We start from the raw sequence: 19,166 nt of genomic DNA, 5'->3' as shown, positions 1-19,166 counted from the left end.
AGGAGGGCGACTGTGACTGCAGTAGATGCAGCATATTTTATCAAGCCAACATTTATCGTGAACATCTACTGCTGCCTTTTTTCATGATTTCTTTAGGGTGTGACTTAAGTGCGGCATCATGGCATCTCGATGCACCGCCAGACAGAAAACAGGATTATTTTCAGATACGTGTCAGTTCTCTGATGCCACTGAGTCGAATCTGTTACTGACAGACCGGCAGCTGCAAAGACGGATTTATCATTGAATCCACTGAGCTATTGTGGACTAAATAAAAGGAGCCGGTGTGACGTGCATATACATACGCCCAGCTTTTACTTAAAATAGTCCTTTGTGACATTTGCAGCATTGTCTAACTTTCCAGAAATAGCTTGAAACCCTGTTTATTTCTGCCGCTGTCATCGCGGCAGATATCCTCCTCCTCTCATCACTTTTAACCCTCCTCTGTTTATTTTTATACTGACTAATTGAAAACGGAGCACCAGGGTGGCGAACACCCCGCGTCTGTCGCTGAAATTGATTGGGAAAGTTGCTACTTACAAGATTTTCGATTGAACTTTGGAATTCGCTGATCTTCTTCAGAGTCTCGTTGTCCCTCTTGACTTCGTTGATGTACATGGCCAGGTCCTGAAGAAGAACTCGCGTTTCACGCTCGACTAAACTCTGACATTTGACACATTACGGGCCACAGCGGCTCCCAACAAGCTTTAAACCCTGTTACATACTACATGCATACATATTTACACACACACACACACACGCATGAGCAACCTGCAGCACAGACCTGCATCGCCTCCAGAGCTTCTTTGAGCTGCTGTCTCTCCGGTCGGTCATTGGAGTGACTCAAAAGTTCCTGTGGAGGAAGATAAATCCAGTATCGTCATCTTATTGTCATCGCAAAGAAAACTGAGTTTCATATAGAGAATGGAATTTACGTCTGGTAACTTATGCGCAACATTAATGACCTCAATGGAACATTATGTGGCAATAGACTACAAAATAACTGTGCTTTGCACCTGCACTGGCTCAGTCAGGGCTGTCACGCACAGCTGGAATTGAATTTTGGCTTCTACCGCCACGTCCGGCATTACACAGAACCTTTTATTTCATGACGTTTCCCGCCATCATCTCTTTGATGGTGGTTTCCAATTCTCTCCAATTTTCAAAAGCATAAAAGAGGTGCTAAAAGCAGACTGCAGGACCAATTCTGTTTTATAATCGACTGGTTTTTGCTGATGCGAGGCAACACTATCACAAATGAAAACAGTTCCTCTGAATGAACATCTGTTTGCCACCTGTGCTTCCCTAAGAATAGGTATTATGTAGACATTTTTAATAAAAGTGCACTGTGAGTTTCACTGTGTGTAAAAAAAGCAATCCTGAGCATATAAAGTGTGTTTTTCCAGTGAAATCCTGATTATAACAAATTACCTGATATTTATAAGAGTTCTGAGTCAGTCCTGTTCGGTTGTGCAGGCAATTCTGGCAGTGATTGTGTAGATGAAACCATTAAAAACGGCTTCAGGTCAGTGTTTTTAATCACTGATTATGAAAACGAATCTGTGCTGATATCAGCAGATGGAAACACTCTTTGTATCACAGCAACAACTTTCCAGAAACTACTCAGTTTTATCTCCTCCTGACCCAGATGAGCTGCAGATGTGACCATGTGGTTTGCAATCTCTTCCTATATTTTATGTGCACTGCTTGTAAAATTACAATGGATATAAAACCCCTAGAACAAGGTGGGTTTATCCTTCACTTTTAAACTAAAAGTAATTGGTCATAACTTTATTATTTCATTCAAACTGCAGCAGATAATGTCATAAATGACTCCAGGATGCTTTAACAGTCGTTATCTCCATCAGCGTTATAAAAGGAACATTTCGTATGCAAGAATTCACATTTTACATGAAGACTGAACCCTGAAACAAATTGCCCATATTTGTGGACGTTAGCAAGAAGAGCCCAGCCGTGTAGTGTGTTATGAGGTGTTCTTCCCAGTGACCTGCTGACTCTGCGGATCCTGCTGCTCTGGCACAAGAGGAAGAGGTCACTGAACACACCGTTCGGTCCATAAACTCAACACGATATGAAAGAAATGGAGGGAAAAAAGTATTTAAAGTCAACGACATTGCTTAAGATGGAGAAATCACACCAAGCAGAGGAGCTGCAGAAAATCAGCTCAAGATGTGCCTGTAAGCATGGCGGGATGCAAACGCACAGAAACAGGACTTGTCAGTGCGACGGGCCTCCAGGCAGAGAGCAGCGTTTCGCTGTAAAGCTGTGGGAAGCGGTGAAATGGGGGACGTTTAATCTGATTACACCACGCTTGATTTGACCTCGGCGCCTCGCTGGGGCTCCTGCTGGGGTTCGATTCGAGCCGAGAGAGGTCGCAGCGGGGCCTGTGCCGGCGGACGTCACCTGATGCAAAACACACCTCTGGAGCGAGTCCATTATGGAGTGCGTGATGAACTCGGGCGCTCATTTATAATGGAGATGCAGTCAATTAATCATGGGGAATATTACAGTGCCCACACTCCACAGTCTTTATGAGGCCCAGGCAGGGCTGATGCCTGTGATTGGTTACAGGCTGTCCCTCTCACCAATAAAGCCCTGAGGTAGTACATTCATATAAAGCATTTACTATGACTAGAAACGAAGCAAAGGTGGCGGATAACTGTGTATGAACCGTGCATTGTTTACCCTGTTTGGAAGGCTCGTTATCTAAACCCCTGTTGCTGTGACTGGAAAACCTGGACAGGGAACAATAATAATGGGCCTGTCTTCCTGTACCTGCTGCGACTGAGCTGTAAAGGGGGGTTTAAGTGGGCTGCATGCTCTTGCCTTGAGTAGCAGATGATACTTCAGCACTCTCTGCATGGGAACCACCAGAAGGTCTTGCAACTTGAACTTCCCCTCCTGCACCTTCATTGTGCATTCCTGTGGAACAACATGAGCGACACAGAAACGATTACACCTCGCATAACGCAGCGTCGCACATTTCTGGCCAAACAAGCCCCCCCCATTCACGGTCCAGTAATTCATTGTGCTTTGTTTCTGATTGCTTCCACACATTTGCGGGGTATTCCATTAGCCATAATGAGGTCAGTTCATTCTTTTGGGACCAGATGAATCTCTAGCAGTGTCACCATTTGTGATGCAATTATACAGCGTGCTGACAGCGGCAGATTCTTCTGACTAATAAATACATTTCTAGATTTTTCTACTGTTTTTTTCTACACATTGTCGATTGTTTAGTAAAGCACCCAGAAACAAGCAGAGATTAAGTCCAAGTTTCTCATCACCCTTATGTTCTCATTTCTTTGCCCTGAGCTCCCTGTGCCATTTATTGCTTTCCCACCCTTAAAAACATTTGCCTTCATCCTCAATTTAATCATCTTCACAATAACAGCTCATAAATCCTGATGTCTGGCGGCAAACAAACACATTATGATGACTATCACTCAATTCTAAACTACATATAGTAATTTAAATTGACTTGAGAGAACATCAGCAGAATGAGCCCTAAATGACCAAATTAACTAGAAACTCACTTGTTTAGAAATGTTTCATCACGTTCAACTGTGATGACAGAATATATCACATTGATTGCTTTTCTGATTTCATTTCGATGGGTGGACGTGACATAGAGAAATTTACTGAAGTCAATTTGCTTAATTCTGCTATTATAAAACCAGTGATGGATACTCACTGCAGCTGTTAGCACGCTAGGCTACATGTGAGCGGGAAGCGTTACCTCGACTTTAATCTTGATGTCCTCTCGTGTTGCTATTAACTCATCCAGAGTCTTCTGGGCGTTCTCCATGTGGCTGCAGTACTGACCGTAGATCAACAGTCTGGTGGAGGAGAGGACAGAGAGCACGTGTTAACCTCGCTGAAGTTCCTCAGCGTATGTCTCGAAATACGAAGCCTTGAAAGGAAACCGTGAGGGCAGTTTATTCAATTGCGATACACCATAAAACTGCGGTGGAGCCCCGGCTCGCTCTTACTGAACACATCTAACGAATGTGAAGCGTTAACTTGGTTTATAAAACAGCATTCTCTGAAAGCATGCACATACTTGTGAAACCTGTTTAAGGCCTGTGGGATGGTCTTTAATACTCAAAACAAAATGGAACCGATATATCTTCATGCTTTAAAACTGCTAAAAGACTGCCTGAAGCTCAGCTCCCCTGTAGATGACAGTAATGTCGAGTCTGTCAACATAATACGGGAGGTCAGCCTAAAGAGTTATTTGGCACTATAGGGGAATATAAATTAATATGTGAATACATGTATTATAATTAGAAGTGCATGTGAATACCATGAATAAGTAATGACTGGGTTCTAATCCCAAGGCAATCTTTGGAGGGCTGGTATCCATTCGCCAATAAGCTATAATGAAACACGTTGTCTTAGTTCAGCTAATTTGCAGAGCTCCTTTTATCAGTAAGTGAGAAAAAAAATCTCTTCATATTGAACAGTGAAGATACGTGAAATGGCTCATTAGCTATCACAATGGGTCTCCAACACAGATCTGTGGGTTCAGCTGAAAAGATTTTCAATGTCATCTTGACTGGAGGAGGACGTTACATATGGCATGCACTCCTCCTCCTCCTCCTCCTCGCTGAGTGAGTCCATGTAGGGCGCTGGCAAGAGTACAGATCTATCTGTTATTCTATTATTCAACTGAGTATTTTGCAAAGTGAAGAGTTCTATTACAAACAGACACCGTTGATGGAAAATTAAGCCAGGAAAGAATAATAGTAATTCCAAGCAGCTAATTCAAATCTATGTGATACTGTGGTTGTCTTTGTTCCCCAGTAGTGGAACTCTAAACCAACATCATTAGGGATTGTAACAGCATCTCTCCATCCTTCAGACCTGGACTGGGCTAACAAGTCCCTGGATAGGGCACGATCCACACTGAGACGGCTCCACTCAGCTGTCAGGCCTACATGATGGCTAAGTGATAAAGATTAATAGGCCCTTGATCAATTTTGAGACAGAAAGCGGAACGAGGTCGACGAGGTAGCCATCTTACAGTAAAATGTCCAAATCCAATGTCACAGGAAGGTCTTTTCAAAGTTAACCTGAGACATGGAAGAAAAACGCTGTAACATTCTGAGGGAAATCTCAGCATTTCAAATACTAAAGTCCTGCGGTTGCCTTAGAGGCAAGATTTCATAGCTGGCAGGTTTCAGTTCTTTCATATTACAGATTTAAATGGTAGCTGGAGAAAAAAGCCTGTGGACAAAATAAACCTTTATCCCCAATGAGCGTCATGATGCAAGTGGGTGGTGTGACGACAGTGAAGTCTGCACGTGCTAGCGCAGAAACAACAACCGCGATAGCTTGGAGTCATGCATATATTTACAGATGGGCAGCCTTTCTTAGTGAGGTTCCATCTGAAATATTCACACAACAGCTTAAGGGTAGTTTGAATGAATTTCCATCCCTGTTTACCAGGCCTTGGTCTTTCTCTTAGCAACAACCTAGGAACTGAATTAATGTGTGAAATGATTAGTGTCGATTGTGTTTACTTATATAATTAAAGCTCCCTTTTCATTGTATGTGTGTGTGTGCGTCTGTGTATGTATGTATGTGTGTGTGTGTATGTGTGTGAAACTGTTTTCTGCATGTGAACAGGGAGGAAGCAGCTTTGTTCTGTCTGAAGATCCAAATAAACTGATTTATGCTGTGTTCACACTGCAGGCCTTCATGCTCAATTTTGAATTATTGATCAAATCTGACTCTTTTGGTTTGGTTGTTCAGATTACTTGTTTAGATGTGGCCTGTCTACAGATGACGTAACCCTTGTTTACTCAAGCAGACACGGCAGCAGTCGATGATGCTAGACTTACGGTTTGTGGCAACAGCCGGCAAATGTGTGAGCGGGTGTTGTATAAAAGGCGGATTAGGATCGTTTATGATAAGATTGCCGTGCACCAAAGTGACACCCCAAATACTAATTGAGTCTAAGCCTTCCTTATCTCTCCACTGGCTAGCTCCATCCATCACTTCAGGCTCCGTGGTGGCCTTCAACAAAATCTAATCTGATTGAGTCCAACATTTTTGGCCTGAATTGGATGCAAACATGTCACATCCAGTGCGACTTGTGCTGGTCACATTTGAAAAAAATCAGATTCGGGTTACTTTTGAACACCCCCATCAGCCTTGTTTTCAGCAGCTTAATGTTTGTTTTGGTGCGGTCAGAAACTGGAAGAAAACCAGACTAATTATCTCCGACGGACTGGCAAAATGTGTCCAACACCAACACCAGGAGGAGCTTCTAGTGTTGCTGCAGTTGCACATGCTTGAGTCAATAAATCAATTTCCCAGCTCAAGCTGTGTTTGCTGGTGATTTAGTAGACGTCTTTGGTGAAAAGCGTTTTTAGAACGGTGGTAAGGTGTCCGGTGAATGGGTTCATCAAAAGAAACGAGGGATATCAGGCAGAAATCGAACGGGAGAGCTATGAATAATGGAAGCCTGGGAGAGTGAGAACATTGAGTTGCATGAAAGCTGTCATCGTTGTAGAGGGAAGCCAGTGATTTGGCAGCTGTAGAGAGCAGAGGCTGGGCTGTGGTGCGTGGGTTAACCTTGTCCTTGGGATACGCGCAGCTTGGTAGGCAAGTTTCTTTGGAATGTGAACTACTTTTTTAGTCGCTGACCCTGGAAAGTGGAGCGTTACAAGTAAGCGTGCACCGTTCCACGCTCACATTCACACGGTAAGAGATGGGGCCACATACACAAGAGAAATAACCAATCACGCACATTCACATGCTGAAGATGCAGCTTCAGGAGCTATTCAGCTGTTCAGTATCTTGCTCAAGGACACTTCCACGTGCAGTAAACAGGGGCTCGGGATCGAACCAATGACCTTCAGAGCACTGTCCACCTGAGCAAGCTGTCATCTTTCATTTATGTAACTGCAGGGGATAAAACTCGACCTATGTTGTTTTTTATGGAAGATGAAAGGAAGAGAGAACTAAAAACCTAGTAAAAAGATATTAATGATATTTTTATCAGCTATAATTATATGTGTTATGGCCTAATATTTAGTCAAAGTTTAACAAGACTGTAAACCTCCTGAATAATTCGATACAACATGTGGTTAAAGTTTTATATTTAGGAGTTGAATTGCAGCCTTTGATGTGAAACTTGAGTCTGATCAGTGTCATTTGCGCTCTCTATCAAAGCCAAGAACAAAATCAGGATTTTCACAATGTGGGAATCAATAATCTGTCCTTCAGGGCAACAAATTTGCTGCTGCTATTTAAATAATTTGCACCCTAGAGCAGAGAGAGGACAAGGAGACTGTGAGGACACTCGGGTTGGGGTTTCTTCGTACAGTAAAACGTGCTGTTTATCTTCTCCGCAATGACATCACATTGCTGTATTGCCCTCTTCTTATTGAGGACACTGTTATGTCTGTTATTTCACCAAAAAAATGCAATTCTGAGTAAGCGGGCCGTGGGCTTTCACCCCGACACTAGTGGAGCTCAACAAGTCGAGGCAGCCAAGTGAGGAAATCTCCAAGCAAACCAGAAGTGACAGGCTGTGGCGCAAGCTAATATTCTCTGACACGTGGCATTGGGACCCCCTCACCTCCACTCAACATAACAGGCGCGCGGCAAATGGAGAGCGTGAAGCAAAGGCTTCCGATAAAGAAACACGTAGCGAGTCCATGATTAGGCCAGAAAGTCAGATTACGCCGGAAATGAGTTTAACAATGTCACAAACGAGGACAAATCGAAAGAAGGTACTCCCGTGCCCGTTTAGTTTATAGAGCTTCCTATTCCATCGAGTCCAGTTCTGACAGTTTAGGAAGCACCTTAGATGAACGGGTGACATTTTCAGCCTGGCATTCACATCGATGACACACAAACAAAGAAAAAAAGCATTTTGTCTTTTGTCCATACGTTTGAAAAAGGAAGATACACGCTCATTGTAATAAAGGTCACAGCAACTTATGAGCCAGGTTGCCAAATTTACTGTGCCAAGCCGGATTCACAGGAGAGCCCGATAAGAGCGACGGTCTTTCAGCCCAGATTCTCCGTGTCTGTTGTTTATGATCAGGCAGACTCAAGATGCCTCGCAGGCTAATAATGAGGCAGGTAGTGTATACGTGTCAATCACATGGAGCCACTCAAAGCCTGTGACGCACAAAATCTGCAAATCTAATGAACCGTTTTCTTAAAATAACCCTGCGGCCCATTTTGGAGAATGTCACAGTGGGGAAATATTAACAAAGATTGGTAGGTCATCTGCAAATTTGGTTATGAATAGAGAGGAAGTCCGTCGGAGAGAGAAGGCTGAAACACGACGGGTTCACCAGGAACTCTTTTGTGGTTCAGAAGAGTTCTGTGCTGAAGCCTGACCCTATTAGTGCCTTTGTGATGCACTTTACAAAGTGCTCAGAAAGTCTGTGTAGATAAGTGGGACTTAAGCCGGAAATATCCCTCATGTCTTGTCCCTTGACTACTTTACTCTACAATTCCAGGCGTGGGATTCAGACGTCTGTGCAGATTAGTTGGAAAACATAGTTGCAACACTGTCTTGTGATTTAAAAACAAAAAATGACAGATGTGCAGCAGAAGCATGTTCATGTATATAGAAATATTATGGATCTGTTTCTACGTTATCAGCCAAATCAAGTGTGTTGGCTTTCTAGGTTTTAATGAAAAAGCTGGAAAAGGTACTGAAGTAAACCCAGAGTTGTCCAAAGAAATGTCTGTCTGTTTCAGCTGAAAGAGGGGAAGCGTGTGTGTGATCAGAGCACTGTGCACAGGAGCATAATATGCATTTATGTATGCAAGAACAGGTACACACGCAGTGAAGTGTGAGATCTGCTCTGGCAGTAATAGCTCTGTCATTCAGAGGATATCTGCGGCGGCGTATGGATTCCTGTTTGGGGCCAGAACCCATCATCATCATTACCATCACCCATGCAAGAACCACACTCATCACCACAGGGAGCCCTATCACCGCTGCTCGCAGGGATGTCAATTATCCACGTGTTGCTCGGGAGCTGGGAACGATGAAGAGGGAGTCCTGCTAGCCGATAAGCAGTTTTACCAGTTTGCTGCATTTAGTGACTTCCCACACAACACAAATCCCCCCTCAACAGGGGATTTGTTGGCCGTGACAAAGAAGAAGTGGTACTGAAACTGGTAAAACAATTACAGTGTTCTATACATGAACAATGTTTTTGATTCTGTTGTTCAACCTTGATTTGTTTTCAGGTAAATTATTTTTCTGTCTTGTAATACAGGCAGGCAGATATCTGGGGCTTGTGTTTTGATGAATATAACAGATGAAAACAGTCCTTTTATAAGCTATACTTATAACAGTTTACACTATCTCGATGATTGCTCGTGTTAATCAATGGATTTATGATCTTTAGGTGAAACGTTGGGGGGAAGTGTGCCCATCAGAACATGCACTCCAACCAGATGCTGAGAAGACAGAAAAGAGGATGTGATTATCTAAGAGTAGAGTCAGCTTTGCAGGGACATTACTGTGAGCAGCAGCTGCAGTCTGGGGCAGATTTCCTCTCATCGCTTTGCACAAGTGTGGAACAATTGGCTCCCTGCTCGCTCAGCTTTTGCTGTTGTTTTGTGTTAATCGACTTAGTCTTGGAGGCCTAATCCCCAGGATCCTCAGCTGATGTGCGAACGTTTAACTCTGCGACTCTCGAATTTAGAAGGGCAGAAAAACGCGGATTTTAACACCTCGTCCACAGCAAACTGATCACAACAAAAACAACCTACTCAAAGCAATGTGAGCCTTGGCACCAACCTCTCTTTGAAGTCAAGGAAGATCTTCCCCAATCCGCTTCCTCCACTGACCATGTTGAGATCGATTGCTCGCAGGAGGGCAAAGTGGACTTTGATAATATCCTGAGTGAAAAATCATAAAGCCATTATAATCTCCCTCACACGTGTGTGATCCACCCACGATTAAACTACAAATGAGGTGAAACAGCGCTGTTTTGGGATTTCAGGTCAGAAATACAAGATCATAACGATGCATTCGTTTTATCTCCTGAAGCTTCTGTAGGGAACTATGTTCAATTTTAATTATATTAATTATATCAGTGACATCCTTTCACATGCATATTGAATTTTTCAGTTCGTGCGCAACACATGCAGGTCACTGTAGAGACGCTGTCCTCGTGTCCTCACCTCAAGGTTGACGAAGATGGCCTCCATGTCCTGTGGACTCAAGACCTGCTTCAGCGGGATCATGTAATTCTACAGAACATACAGGAGAAGCAACTGTGTGACTGGCTTCAGAGTAGTAACTTATTCTTAAATTGAATGACCTAGAAGACAGCGGCTCTCTGAGCAAAGGGGACGCCGCCTCCTTTTTACTAACATTGGTTTATGGCTGTCACGTTCCATCATTATCATCATAATAACAAATACATCAACTAGGAAGCAATGCACAGATGACAGGCTTTATTAACCCCAACTCAATTAAGTCTAACGAGTCCTCTGATCATAGCAAGGTTATTTAATCTCCTTCAGCCTTGGGTTGGTAGCAAGCAGAAAACACAAGGCACACATTCTGTTTAATGAAATTAGCAGAGCAGGTGATTTGTAGCGCTTCATCAAACGCGACTGAAATCCGTCAAGATGGAAAGTGATGAGTTCGCAGCACCGTTGCTGCATTGTGACGACTTTCACTGTTCTTTAAAAGGATGGTTTTCTGGATTATGCAATTGCAATTGTCCCCACAATCTTGCTACTAAGGGGATATTTTGGAATTCACTTGTTCACGCCTGTATAATCCTATCATGTATGTGGTGTGTGACTCTTAATCCCCGGGGGGGCTCAGGGTCTCCTGAGGTGAATCCAGCCGGTAATAACCAAATCAATCAGCTCCGGTGACCTTTGTAGTCCCTTTTACATATACCATGGCTTGACATTTTCACAGTGAAACAGCTGATCTGACCTCATGTTGCTGGCGTGTAGACAAAACACCCCCCTGTGGTAACACTTACCTTCTCTATGTCCTCTAAAGTCTTGTAGTACTTTGCCTCAGTCTCTTGGATTTCCACCAAGCAGCAGTTTCTCTTGTCATCCTCTGACATGCCCATTTTCTATGACAAGAAAAGAGACGCAGGCGGAATATTTGGTTTATATCACTGTAGTGTTTCATTCTATCACTTTCCATTTTGGAGAAACTTGGCCACCGACGAGATAAACCGAAATTAGTTCGGACTTCAACTGGGCGACTACGTGACTAGAGATGCCGACTCGTGAAAATAATTGAAATTTGTTCCTGGGTCATCAGTCTGGGCCTCCGTTTCAGAGATACCGCATATGAATGCTGCGACTGTAAATGGGAATCGGTGAATGCAGAATGCAGATGAGCTATTTTCCACTGGAAAAAAAGCTTCCTGCATTTCTTTATCCTGAGCTGCTTATACGCAGATGGATAAAGAAACAGTGGAGAACTGGAGGTCCAGATGAGGCCCTAATTTACTGTAATGAGCATCAGCGGTCAAAGACAGCAGGATGCTATTTGTCCGTCTCATGTTTGTTATTTATTTTTTCCATGAAGCAGCTGGTGGACTCTCGCTGATGTCAGTTTATCCTGATCACCGCGCTGATGTCACAGCTGCCTCCGTGCGGAGACCTGAGTCAGAGCGCAGATGGGTCCCCCCGTCTCCCCCCCAGTCAATGACATAACCGTCGGCTCTTTCTCTCGGGACTTTAGAAGTTAGTTTTAAACGGAGTGAAGGGGGCTGGTGGTGGTTGTCAGTGTGGGGGAGGGTCACAATCACAGCATCACTCACCTGCATGTATCTAATCTGCAGCGTGGGGAAAGCAAAGCAGCACAGGTAAATACACACCATCACCTTCTCACGATGTGACAGCTTAACACTATTGTGGTAGTGAAACGACACATTCTAAACACTATACAATAAGAGACAAGAGGACAAAAACAACACAAAGATAGCTCTCACCATGGGTTGTCGTACTTCCACCTTAATGATGTCCTCGTAGATGTCATCTCCATCATCCTCACATGGAACACAGTCATAGATGTCGTCCTCACCCAAGTCGTGCTCGCTGGGAAGCAAACGCACGCACAAATATGAGGTTATGACCTGTACTTCTGTAGCTTAATAGACAGATAATACACTTTAATAAGCCTATTTTCAAGCATGAGAAATGGAAAGCACCTAGCGATCAAATGAGAGGAAACTCATTATCTGATATTGCTGGCTCACAGAAGAAGGCACAATGGCCGACGTCCACAAACCTCCCCGGTGTTATTGAGTGGCATTCGTTTTTAATGTGTTTATACTGCTTTTGCACCCAGCAAGCGAGCTGACCTTTAATTAGGCAAGCAGCCAGCAGAGAAGAGACAGTTACTGCGGAGAGTTTTCTGCGGGAGATTACGTGAGCTGTGTGTGCTCACACTGTTTCTCTCCGTCTTCTGGAAGAGCAATTACTATTGGTGGAGGGGGATCAGATTGTGATGGAGCCCATGTGCCAGTAAATATTGAATTTCTGGGTTTACATTTAGACAAACCTGACAACCCTTGAATTTCTCCACAACAGATCCAAAGACTTGGAATATTGTAAGTCCTCCCTGATTAATTTAGATCACATAATGAACCCTAATGACCGACAAAGGGTTATGAGGTGATGGAGGGTCCGTTTCAGAGGGAAAAAAAGAAACCGGCCTAAATCAAACATTCAGCTTCCTCGTCACACTGGTAGCGTTTGAAGTTTTAATTGAGGTGGCATGTTTGACTCCCAGTACGGTGCTGCTTCTTTCTTCATTAAGTTACCGCAGCTCATGATGAATACTGAGAAGCCTGTGTGGGAGGACAAAGGCCAGCCCATCCTGTCCCATCAGCACCTCCTCTCTGAACTCAGCGTCGTCAGAAAAAAAGCTTAATTTCTCTCTAATCCCTCGGAGACAATATTATACGAGGGCGACCTGCTGAGAAATCCTAGAGATAGTTCAAGGAGAATTTAGCCCCCTCCCGCGGTGTATATATAGAAGCACTTCTATTTGTGCTTCTTGCCCCAACTGTACTCATTGATCCTTGAATGACATTAATTAAAGTATGTCAAAGCGATATTGCATCGATCAATTGTGACATTTTAGTCCTTTCCTCTTTCCCACAGGGCACCGTGTCAATTCTTGTTATTTGCATTGCTTCTAATCAATGGTTACCAATCAATTGCTTCGTTAGAGGGACGTGACCCGAGCGCAACAGGTTGGAAGGAAAAGCGTCCTGATTGGAACATCCTGATTGATCCAGATGAGGAGAATGTCATAATTCATCCTTTGAGTATAATTGGTGGAGCCATAAATGATCACCTTAATTGACCGTTTAAAGGAAAATCATTTCAGTGAATCAGACAAAACCTCCTCACCACCTAGTTTACACATTTCTTTTGCGATGCATCCAGGAAAAGTGGATGTTTATAGTATTTTTGGCTATATTTCTGATCCCTCTGGTAAGGGCATATTTCGAGTTTCATTGTTTGCTTTTCACTTATTTTTATTTATTTATTTAGAGACAGCAATGACATTCACTTTCAATGCTAGTGCAGGTAAAGACCGCACAAAAGATAATAATTCAGATAATAATGATGGCTTTTTAAGTTGTAGAAAAAGTTGTTTTTTTATTTAAAAACTTTCAACGTCATCTGATGTATTTCAATAGGTTGAAGGTTAATTTGGGATCTTAAGACTTCATGGCTTGTGTACGCGCTTAAGATTTATGTTTGAGGCTGCTGAAGGTTGCATTAAGTGTGTGTGTGTGTGTGTGTGTGTGTGTGTGTGTGTGTGTGGGGGGGGGGGGGCATTCTTCTTCCCAGTAAACAGTAAATCTGTCAAACCATAACTTCAGTGTTTATGCCTCTTTATCTCTTGGGCTTTGACAATAAAACATTGATAAGATATTTAAATGCATGCGTGTGCGTGCATTTGTGTGTCCTTGGACATTTATATGCACCGTGGTGCATCAGTAGGCTGGAGAGTGGGAGTAGAGTCCTGAGTTCTCATGAATTAGGTCTGATTTTCTGTCTGATTACACCCGATAGGCCAGAGGGTGTCCAGCGGATTTGCACGCAACTGGCCTGATACCCTGCTTGCATTTACAGTATAGATACGTGGTTCTACAGAACATACTCTTCCTGTAACCTTCATAGTTAGCTGCAGCTATTAAGTCTTCTGTCTGGGAGTATTACCATCTGCTCCAACAGCAGGCTAATGCATATCATTCCAACAATTTCTCCTCCTATACTGCAGAGACCATCTACTTTTGCCTAAAATGCAATAATAGCTCCCTGTAATGTGATCATAGCTGTTAAACTTTTAGCCTTTTGCTGCATTTTCCACTTTTCTTCCACAATGTTATCCATTTTAAGTGACATGCAACACATTTGTTAATCTATGCAAACATTAGAAGGTAACATCCTGCAGACACTGGTTTTTAATAGGCGCCGTGAGACATTGCTATCCTGGTTTCTGTGGTTTGTGGCTTGTAAATTTGGTTAAGCGTACATGCCGTTTTGATTTCCTCTTACCCAACCAAGGAGATATTTTTCAAGTGGAAGTGAGGAGACATGCAGTAGGGACACGCCGTTGTGAGTCAAGGCCAAGGGGAAGCCAATTAGTCTACATTAAAGGCTAAAGTGGTTCTGCATGTAGCACAGTTGTAAATGAGTCCGTCAGGAGGAAGGGGGTGCCATACGGAGGGATGTGAAAGTAGTTAATCAGAAGGGACTCTGAGCCGGTGGAGATTTTTGTTCCTTTCAACTCCAGCATAGATCTGTAGGAGTAAGACTTCTTTAATTATGTATTCCTGCATATAGTCACAGGGAGGGACAACATCTCACTTGACCTAAACCTCTAAAGGGTAACTGAACCTCTAGGTTTTTGGATGAAGTGCATCTAGGCTGGAGTTTCCCCAAAATGCCTTGATTACTGATGCGGCTTCTGGAGCAGTTAAGAGATGCCAGCCACTCTCCTCATGCTAGCTAACTAGCTGACCATGACTGAAACAAATATGTTTGTTTTCATCAGAAGAAAGTGGTCTGGGGGGTTAGTTACTCTTTGAAGTGTAAATAATATCTTAGCTAAATCCCTTCCCTAACATTTGGAGACAACGTACTCAAAGGATTAATGGAAAAAAGAGACAGCAAAACAGTGACACGCTGTGCTCTGGAACGGACACACTTCACAGTGAACCTCCTCCCCACATTTCATGCTTTGTCAACTCCAGAATGGAGTCATTTCAGACAGGGACAACACAGAGTTTAGGGACCGCGAGGACCTGACTTTGCACAGCCAGAGGGAAGAAGCATATCAGGTACACAACATTAACCCAAGAGACCTCAATTAAACCCCGACTGGCCTCTTCCTGACTGAGTCTGTCTGCAGACTGGAGCATCCTATCATGGAATCTCAGTAGGACACATTTACAACAGCTACTTCCTCCTGAGCCCACGCGGACTCCCGCAAACTTGAACGCAGCTCACCCTGACATGATATAGCAAATATGGTAATGATCCAGCAAAGTAATTGACCTCTACTCACCTCTCAAATCAGTCACTTCCCACTGCAGGATGTGCGTATTACATACTACCTCGGACCAAACAATCTAACAAATGGCTTTTCCCACATTGTACCTTCAATCCATTAGTGTCAACTGAACCTGCGCCTCTCTCTCCATACCTCTGACAATACAAGTTTTTGGCCTCTGAACAATCTTCCATTTAATTTTCAACAAGTGACAAGAAGCATTTTTAATGCTAACCTCAGAAATCCATTTCATAGATTACTTTCTGGAGCCGCTAATGTAATTTCTGCGACATGATATGTTAATTTTGTTCTTTAGGTGCTTCTGAATGGTTCTACCATACATCAAGCATTCCATGCTTGGTGCAATATCCCTCCATGCAAAATTCTCATGCAATCTGCAAGCAATGTGGGAAAAAAAACCCAAAACAAAACATAATCCAGCCTGAGAATATTTTGTGCTGCAGCAAACAAAACAAGGATCTATAATTGAGGTGGGATGGAAAATCAGTTCACACTTATGCTTTAGGCGTGTGTGTGAATAACAAAATCGAGCCACGTGAACCTTGAATCCAAGGCGATGTTGAGCCAAATTTGAAGAAATTCCCTCATGGCATGTGTGAGATTTCTGCATGTAAAACAGTGTAGACAGATGGAGCAGGGAAACGTGGAACCCTGCCTTTAGCCACTAGCACAGTGATCACGAGCACTTCTGGGATAAGCTGATTATTGTCATATTTCTTATTCACACGTTTAAGTCAAGTACTAATTGTAAATCAGAAGCGCATCGGTAGGAGGCTACGGTAATTAAAAAGTCTTTGAAAGCAGGGGCACTTGTACTGCGGCCGACGTGCCTCGAGTGTCAAATTGTATTATTTGCTGCTGAATCAATTATGCGCACGCACTTTGAGGACACTAAATACATACATGATCTCTACAAAAGGTCAAGAGCAGCCGTGGCTGATGTTTGTAAATGCTCTGATTCATTCAGTAGATCTACAGGTTGCACAAAGGGCTCCGTTACAGCCGTACTAACGTTTTTACAGACAAACTGATGGGCTTTAATCTAGAATAAGATAATGTTGAAACAAAATACAAAAAACAGATTCATGGACATTCCTGTCCAGACAGGAAGTGATGAATTGGGCCTCTTAATGAAATCCAAATGTTTGATTTGAGCAAGTGTTTGACTTTCTTCAGACCTCTTTGATGCTAAAGTGTTGAGAGCTCGCAGGCCTACATGTTTGGCTAAGCTCTGCTCTAATCCCGCATTAGCCTGCTTGGCTGGACCCCTTCTCCTCTAGCAAGAGTACATTCCTCCTCCACATCATCATTTATTCACAGATCACATCTCCAGCCACCTAGTCTCAATCTCTATACCATCATCTGGTGAACGACAGCCATTCCAGACTGCATAATTATTTTCAATTATTGAGTCAAGCTGCTCCTGTCAGTGATCTGGGGGCCCAAGACTCCCTGAAAATCCCATCTATCTATCCATCATATACAGAACCAGGCTGCCAGCCACATCAGGCTGCAGCCCTAGTGTCACCATGGAAACAGGCAAAGTGACAGAAAGCTTTGGCAATTATACATTCAGAAAAGAAAGAATGACAATTACATTTCACTCATGAAATATCACACTATTTCTTGTCCAAATACATTTTATACATGAAATACAATGAAGGACATAATTATTTGCCGCATATTTTAAAGTGAATGCATTTTAATTAGCATATCTGGACCATGCTGTCAGCCTTCCTGCTGGGATGCTGAGCCTGTATGGCCAGTGTCTTTACCATTCACCATCTCCTGATGACAGCCTCTAACCTAGCCGTATCTGTGTTGGGTGCTATGGAAGTGTTAAAAATATCATATAGGGCCCAATTTCAAGGAGCAGAATTTGTTTCTCATGCCTGAAGAGTTTAGAGGGATTTTGAATTTAGATTAAAGGTCAATTTAAACATTTAGTTTGAGGTAATACGTAGTAATACAGTGAGACATTTGTGTTGTGGTATACTTACTCTGCCAGCTCTTCCAGGCTCCGGTAAACGTCATCCTCATTCAGAGCCGTGTCTTCTGATGGGAACGGCCTTGTAAAGACACACATACACAAAGAGTGAATGAGGATTCAAAACATTTCATTACCTGACTGTGCTCAGGCAGAAAAACCTCCAGCCAGAAGCTGCGTCTCTGATCTGCCAGGTTGCCACTTTTGTCACTTCAGCCTTGCGACAAGATGCATTTAACAGGCTCATCGTTCACAAACCGCAATGTGAAAACACACCGACACACTGCTGCTGTAGACAGATGAAAAATGCCATGTTCACACAGGCCTGTTTGTCAAAAACCCTCTCAGAAAAACAGGAGGTTTCTGTCAGATGGATCGCTCTGGTTCACAGAGATGATTCCAGGTGGTCTGGGGGAGCCTTTGGGGCAATGCAGGGCAAAAATGACGGGTTTTCTGCTTTAAGTAAAGTGATACCCACTACTCATCAGGGTACCTGTGATAATGAGACCCTGGAACCTGTATAATACAAATAACAGTCACGTCAGCCATTACAATTTTTAACTCCTCTCAGATTTCTCTGAAGCCACTCAACAGAACACTCTTGGGAAGTGGCAGAGCATAAAAATGGATGATTAATCAATTGGTTCATTAAAGAAAGTGGATTTATTTCTAATCTTTTAAAAGGTATCTGCTTTCTGCACTCATTACTCTGAATTGCAAGCTATCATGCATATTGCATGCGCAAGTGTGTATTATTTCCACTCATGAGAGCCGACTGCCATAAATTGTGGCTTATTAGCATAAAGCTGCGCACAACTGAAGATCATTAAGATCATTAAGGTTGTGTTCATGATAATAAACCACACTAATGTTTCAGAATCGACGACAGCGTGAAAGACAGTTGGTTTAAGTGTTTAAAGCCTGGACGATGAAATAACATCAGTACACTATGATCCACAGGGTCAGTATTTAATATCGAGTATACGTGGGAATGGTTTGAGTTGCAATTTTGCAGTGTTTGTTTGTTTACACCATGATAGATGCACGCTGTCTTTGTTATTCTGTTCTAGAGAAATAAATCCCACACAACATAGCAGCTGGTGGCTGTTTCTACTGGTAAACACATTTAGGTCTGACCTTGACAAACTCCCTCTGTTAAAGTTTAGTATAGAGCACTATTTGGTTTCCTTCTGAGCTATTGCAAGCAGACACACACAATCTTGTTTTTCCTGGCAGACACTCTACAAATGAAGTTATGTGAAATTAAATTAAATCATTTAAAAATGATTTATTCAACCAATATACAGTGCAAATGATTAAACAGCAGATTCATGTGATTTGGACCGAGCTGTGCTTTTGATGAAAAACATTGCATTAGTGCAAATGTTAGCTTATCTAGCATTGGAGCGAGCTGAAGAACATTTGGATGCAGGTCCAAAGAGCAATCATCACAGGCGTCTCTGGAACCAACGACATTTCACTGAAGTGAATTGAGATGCAAGATACAATCAGACCACAAAGAACCCTGAACAGTAAAGGATTCACATTACATACGTCATAAAAGTCATATTCAGCATGGAAAACCTCAGGATATGA

At 42.9% G+C, this 19,166-nt stretch overlaps 1 protein-coding gene across 12 annotated transcripts in view; it reads right to left on the bottom strand.

Moving 5' to 3' along the window:
* vav2 (vav 2 guanine nucleotide exchange factor) overlaps positions 1–19,166 on the bottom strand; it is a 119,595-nt gene that overhangs the window by 11,070 nt on the left and 89,359 nt on the right. For 7 of the 12 annotated variants that reach the window (XM_057019697.1, XM_057019699.1, XM_057019704.1 and 4 more), the window contains exons 4-13: positions 17,584–17,652; positions 11,979–12,084; positions 11,808–11,822; positions 11,010–11,108; positions 10,189–10,257; positions 9,803–9,903; positions 3,758–3,857; positions 2,845–2,940; positions 782–850; positions 538–624 (exon numbers count right to left, since the gene is read on the bottom strand). In XM_057019697.1, the coding sequence (XP_056875677.1) occupies positions 538–624; positions 782–850; positions 2,845–2,940; positions 3,758–3,857; positions 9,803–9,903; positions 10,189–10,257; positions 11,010–11,108; positions 11,808–11,822; positions 11,979–12,084; positions 17,584–17,652 (811 nt within the window). The remainder of the gene's footprint in view (positions 1–537; positions 625–781; positions 851–2,844; positions 2,941–3,757; positions 3,858–9,802; positions 9,904–10,188; positions 10,258–11,009; positions 11,109–11,807; positions 11,823–11,978; positions 12,085–17,583; positions 17,653–19,166) is intronic. The other 5 variants (XM_057019705.1, XM_057019701.1, XM_057019698.1 and 2 more) reach the window with 1 other exon arrangement.

This window comes from Takifugu flavidus, chromosome 20 (genome assembly GCF_003711565.1).
Source record: "Takifugu flavidus isolate HTHZ2018 chromosome 20, ASM371156v2, whole genome shotgun sequence".
NCBI lineage: Eukaryota > Metazoa > Chordata > Actinopteri > Tetraodontiformes > Tetraodontidae > Takifugu > Takifugu flavidus.
This window is presented reverse-complemented; position numbering and strand designations above follow the sequence as displayed.